General features: G+C 44.6%; 1 protein-coding gene across 6 annotated transcripts in view; it reads left to right on the top strand.

Moving 5' to 3' along the window:
- Positions 1-262: 262 nt before the first annotated feature.
- Positions 263-6,000, top strand: part of FERMT2 (FERM domain containing kindlin 2) — a 72,272-nt gene continuing 66,534 nt past the window's right edge. For all 6 annotated transcript variants that reach the window (XM_069597927.1, XM_069597926.1, XM_069597924.1 and 3 more), the window contains exons 1-2: positions 263-1,217; positions 1,619-1,784. In XM_069597927.1, coding sequence (XP_069454028.1) covers positions 1,628-1,784 — 157 coding nt within the window. In that variant the 5' untranslated portion in view covers positions 263-1,217; positions 1,619-1,627. The remainder of the gene's footprint in view (positions 1,218-1,618; positions 1,785-6,000) is intronic.

Below are 6,000 nucleotides of genomic sequence, written 5' to 3'. Positions count from 1 at the left end.
TCTTTAGTTCTTCCCGTACCTGCTGGCACCGGTTCAGAGCTATTAAAATTCCTTCAAGGTGTGGCTGAGGGTGGGGTACAGGGATGTCCAGCCATCTAAATAACTTAGTAGACTGGGATTGCTAAAATGCAAATAAAAATACACAAATACGTACACAGAGTCGAAAAGGCTGGAGAAAAGAGTTTCCGAATAAATCTCACTGCCCTGATTCCACCACACCCCCACCGCCCCCGAACTACAGCATCGTGGACCTAAATGACTCACTTCGGGTTGCAGCTTCCGAATGGGTTAAGAGCGCAAGTAAACTCTTGGGAGTCCGGTAGGAGCTGCTGATTGTGCCGGACATTGCTTGCAAATCAACTTTGCGGTTCACCTCTCCGCTTTTTCTCATTCTTTTGTTGGATGTTCGCGGAGTTGGCTTGGGCATTTACTTTTTTTAAAGTTTTTACGTCCCCAATCCCCTGTCTTCAGCTCCCTGAGTGCGGACTTCTCACCGCCCCGAGACTTTTGGGCTCGCTCCAGCCGTGGGGAGGGGGCGGGGGGACTTTGTTCCCCGAAAACGACCTTGCCCTGGGAATTTCCTGTGGCCATTTCTCATGGACGAGCCCCTTCCTCCGGCTGGAAGCCCGCTGCATGCCCTCCCGGAGCCAGAGACGCGAGCGTGGAAGGGAGCGCCCGGCACCCTCCCGCACCCGGGTGGGAAGCAGCCGCGCTCTCCGGGCTCCCCCTCCTCAGGTCTCGCCGCCAAGAGCCCGGATGTTGGACTCAATCCCTACGCCGGGTGCTTCATTTCCATAAAAGGGCAGCGACTCGGCGGGGCCGAGATTGCTGCCGCCGCGGGCGCCCCCGCCTCCCCCGCACGGCTTGCCTCCGCGCCGCGCGCCACCCCTCCCCAGCCCGGGAGTTCGCGCGGCCTCGGCCCCGAGAGCGGTGGCGGGGGGCGGCGGGGGAGGGGCGAGGCGGCCGGACCCGCGGAGGGCGGCTCGGCGGGGCGGGGAGGAGGGAGCTGGTCTCGGACTGAGGGGGCGGGGAGAGAGGGGTGGAGCGCGGAGGGAGAGGCGAGGGGCCGCGACGGCTGGACTCCATTAGTCGCTCGGGCCAGGACGCAGCGTTTCGCCGGCTGAGGAGGGGACCCGACACCACCGCCGCTGCCGGGCGAGCCCCCGCTCCGCGCCTGTTGCTGCTCCAGTCTGGGCCGGGAGCGCAAGAAGCGCGCGGTGAGGGGCCGGGCCCGGCAGGGACTGGGGAAGCGCGGGTTGGGAGGAGGACCGTGGAGCCCGCGGACGGCCTCTCCCGGGCCTGGGTGCGGCCGGCAGGCAGGCAGGTGAAGCCCGCCGCGGTCCGCTAGGCGAGGGCCGCTAGGCTGGGGCCGCGCGGAGCGGGCGGCGCCGTGTCCGCCGAGGGCCGCCGCGGGGCGGGAGCCGGGGTGGCCGCGGGAAGGGGCGCGGGGCGCAGAGTCCTGCCGGCAGCTGGCCTCGCCGCCGGCTCTCCAGAATTCGTGCGGAAACCCTCGCGTTCTCCACCTTCTCTCACCCGCGGCTGACTCTGCGAGTTCGGTGGGATTTGCTTTCCTTTGGGGGAGTGACGCTGACGAGAGCCATTTCCTCCGTGCTCGCAGGAAGGAGCCATGGCTCTGGACGGGATAAGGATGCCAGATGGCTGCTATGCGGATGGGACGTGGGAACTGAGCGTTCATGTGACGGACCTGAACCGCGATGTCACCCTGAGAGTGACTGGGGAGGTGCACATTGGAGGGGTGATGCTCAAATTGGTGGAAAAACTCGGTGAGTAGCATCCCGGCCGCGTCAGAGTAACGACTTCTCAGACTGGGCGCGCGGGTGGGGAAGGGGGGCACTTTAAGGCGGGAGGAGGGGTGGGTTTTGGAAGTCTTGCTTGGCATCCCGCAAATGCTTTTTTTTCCTAATGTAAGATTCCCTTAATATTTAAAGAAATAGGGTTTCCCCTTTTGCCTCTTTTTTGTATTGTTACTCTTTGAAATTTTAATAATTTGGTAATTTCAGTCTAACTAGTACTCTTAATTGCGTAGGAAATAGAAAAAACTTAATTCTTAAAGGAAGTGAGAAGAGTGCGCAAGTGAAGGTTGAGAGGGTTATATTACAGGGTTTGTGGTTATCAGTTCCTTACCTTCAGTGTACCTGAATGTTGGTGACGTTTGACATTGAGGATGATGCAAAATCTATATAAAATTAAATTCTGTTGAAAAATGTTCAACTTCTGGCGTTAATATGAAAGTGTTGTAGCAGTGCTACTACGTGATGGAGTATATTAAAATGTTCCAGTCATCCACTCTTAGAAGGGGTGGGGCAGTGTTTGACTGTCTATAATAGTCCGTGCTTTTAAGTTATTTCGAGCGTTGGATTTTATGTAAATAACAAGCTAGTGAAAGAATTTTGTTTTAAAACGCAGATATTATTGACTGTAGATTGGCAATATTTGATTAGGTACAAATATATTGATTTAATACTGTTAAGTTGATTGATTTTAACACTGACTCAGTCATACTAGCATATCCAACAGTGTGAAGTGTAAGAAAATTTTTCAGTACACATTTGTGATGGATGAAACCATTTTCAGCTGGCAGAATCAACTAAAACTATTCAGTAGATGCTTTTATTACAAGAGAAATGCTTGGAGGACTGTTCCTGAGTTTTAATGTGTCATTTGTTTGTAGTACAAGTTCTGATAAGTGTGTGGCATTATCTTTTTAGGCTTTGTATGTGTGTCTTTTTAAAACACAGCAGTCCTTCTTCAGGCCACTCTGGAAAAGTAGAAAAACGGTTATTTATCAGGAAATGTATTTCTTACCAAGGATTAGTGTATACCTTCTGTATAAACTTACCGAAATTGTGCCCCAATGTAATTGCAGTATAAGACAGCATTCATTTAGGTGGACCTTTTTTGGATCAGTGCAGGGAGTTTAATTATTGAAGGACCATAAAGAAGCTCCTTAGAGGGAAACCTCCTTAGGAATGCGCATTGTTTGACTCTCTGCAACAGAGCCCAGGAGGGAGTCCCCCTGCTTTGTAACCCTTTCAAAATGAGATTCTGCTGTGTGTTTACCTACATAACTGTTAGTTATCATTGTTCTTATCTGATTTGACTAAGTCAGTCACTGTGCAAAATATTTGAGTCTTTTTTGTCCAGCACTAGTAAGGGATTGTTTAAGGAAGAAAATATAAAATATAATTGTTTGTATTTCCTTTGTTTTCAAAGCATTTGCTTCAGAGATTGCTTTGTATATGACAAATGGGCCTTATTAATATACTGGTTTCAATAAGAGATATTATTGTGAAAAAGGAGCTGTTGAAGGTGACTGAGACAACTTGTAGTTCTTGAAAGCCAGGCTTTATCTAATGAATAAATAATGACTATGTTGCATTGATTGGAGCTGTTTGTTATAGAATCACAGGCCTAAATAGAAATACAGAGAATAAACTATTTGCAGACAGAACTGATGTTAATTTGCAGTGACTATAATGTTAATCTTTTAATGTTGATATATTTAAATTTTTTATGCAGTGAAAAGAAACCCAGTAAGGTAGGAAATGTATACATGAAAGCCTTACATCTTTCTTGAACTGAACAATATTGATCCTCTTAGATTTTGATTTTCAAGTAGAAAATGTTCTTTAGTGTAATTCTGACTCTCCGGTTTGGTAAAAGTAGGGCTTAGTGAATTTTTGCTCCTGGTTTTAAGATTAGATATTTTGAATGGCAAGCTATTTTGTTACCTATTGGCAAGTAAATAGAAGAGAAATTCTGGACAGCATTTTGACTTACAAATAAGGCTCGTCAGATTAGAAAAGAACTTTTTAATTCTTCAGAGTTTCCTAAAACTGGAATGGCCTGCCTTCTGAAGCCGTAAGTTGTGTTACTGAAGGTATTGGGCAGACTGGATGGTTACTTGTTAATAGCTGAAGTGGATCAAAGAAGCTTGCAGAGTTTAGATGAAAAGACATGGAGGTCATGGCACAGATCAGATGGTGCAGGGTCTCATGTCTGAGGGGGTTGTAGAGCAGGGATGGACAGTTAGCAGAACCAGGCTGCTCTGCACTCGGAGCAGTTATGGTACCGAAGAACAGCCTTCACCTATGTTTTCAAACTCCACATGCCTTCTTATTTTCATCATAGTGTGTATGAATAAATATCAGAGCATTATGTTTTAAGGCTGTCTTGCACATAATCAGTTATTTCTCTGGGATTGGTAGATTTTATGATGACTCCTTCCTTCAACATTGTGTTAAAAATTTTGTGTGTATGTGCACACATGAAATTTTCTGCGAAGTCTTAGCTTTCATTATGTTTTTGAAGAGGTCTATGATCAAAGATTTGGCCCTTGAAAGTTAGCCTTATTTTGAAGGTACAGTGTTCATCCCAGACTCAGGCACTTTAATGAAGCAAGCTAAAAAAGTAAATAATGCTTCCAGCAACATCTTTATATTTAGAATTTTATAAAGAATTTGGGTGCTTCAGGTAAGGTCATTCAACCGTGATTCTTAGATTTATGACCTTAATTCAAAGATCTATGTAATCCGTTTTAAATTTTAGTACACAAGACATTTGTTATTCTGCTCAGATCTTTTAAAAGAAAATAGAGTGTACACCATGGAAAAGTGGGCTTTAGGGAATTATATCCTGATGTCACAGAAACTTCTTGCATCTGTGACTTTAGGTTGGTACTAGACAAGTAATTTCCATATCAATCTTCCCAATGTTTATACCCCATTCTGAAAATGAAAAGTTATTACCCTTGATTTTTTAAATCCAGATTGAAAGCTTTAAATAGAATTTTTAAAACTTACTGTACTTTTTGTTGAAAACAGTTTTCAAAGCTAATAGTTTTTTTTTTTTTTAAGAAAAGAGTTAAAATATAAAATATCAAGGTTAAGGATTATAAAAATAAGACACCAGAGAATAAAATTATAAAAATAGTTGCATTTAAAAATAAATGTTGCAGGTAGGGAGGAGGCTCAGTTTTATGGGATTCCCTGATGTACCTTTGGAGATCACCAAGAAATATTAAAACTGTTCTACTCTGTAGAATTCAGAGCTTAGTAAGTATTGAGGATTCAAAATGCCAAAAGATGCTTTGTTTCACTGCATAGCAAAAGGCTACTGTTTCTGGATGTAGCCTTTGGAAAGAAGTCATCCTCACTTTATTGTGTATCATGTTCTTGCTATAATAATGAAATAGAATACATTTATGTTGGAGTTGTGTGTTAGGATTAAGTTAAACTGTGAATTTAGCATATATGATGCCACTCGACAAAGATTTTGGTTCAAATTACCTTAAAAATCCCTTAAAGTGATAAGTGATGGTGAAGTATGGTTTCCATTCATTCATTCCATCTCATAGAATTATAAAATAGCTAGTTTTTCCTTCAGAAATTCCAAAAATAAATTTCTTTAGTTGGACCAGAGATGAAGAAAGTGGCTTGCATTCGGGGCTTTGTTATACAAAAATACTTTAAATACTGGGATCAGAGCTTGGCAAGATGCACATGGGGAGAAACGCTTATACTGGACAGCTCCCTTATACTCCTGCTTAGTGCTCCTTGGGGAGGGTGTGCTTATTTAGTGAAATGGTGTCTATGTTGTTGAAATCCTCAGTTTTTTTCCTGAGGGCTTATGATTGAATTCATGGAAGTGAAATGTCAGCATGATGCAGCGTCAGTGCATTCATAGTGGACTATATCAAGATAAAAATTTCTGAAAATCTTTTGAAGTAGGGTGGGAGAAGCACTTCATGGTGAAATCATATATATTAGAATAAGTTGAATTTTAGTTAAATATGTACTGTCTTAGAGCAAGTTTACTCAGTATTTGCTGCTAAGTCACTTCAGTCGTGTCTGACTCTGTGCGACCCCATAGACGGCAGCCCACCAGGCTCCCCTGTCCCTGGGATTCTCCAGGCAAGAACACTGGAGTGGGTTGTCATTTCCTTCTCCAGTGCGTGAAAGTGAAGTCGCTCAGTCGTGT

The sequence above is a fragment of the Ovis canadensis genome, chromosome 7 (genome assembly GCF_042477335.2).
Source record: "Ovis canadensis isolate MfBH-ARS-UI-01 breed Bighorn chromosome 7, ARS-UI_OviCan_v2, whole genome shotgun sequence".
Lineage (NCBI taxonomy): Eukaryota > Metazoa > Chordata > Mammalia > Artiodactyla > Bovidae > Ovis > Ovis canadensis.
This window is presented reverse-complemented; position numbering and strand designations above follow the sequence as displayed.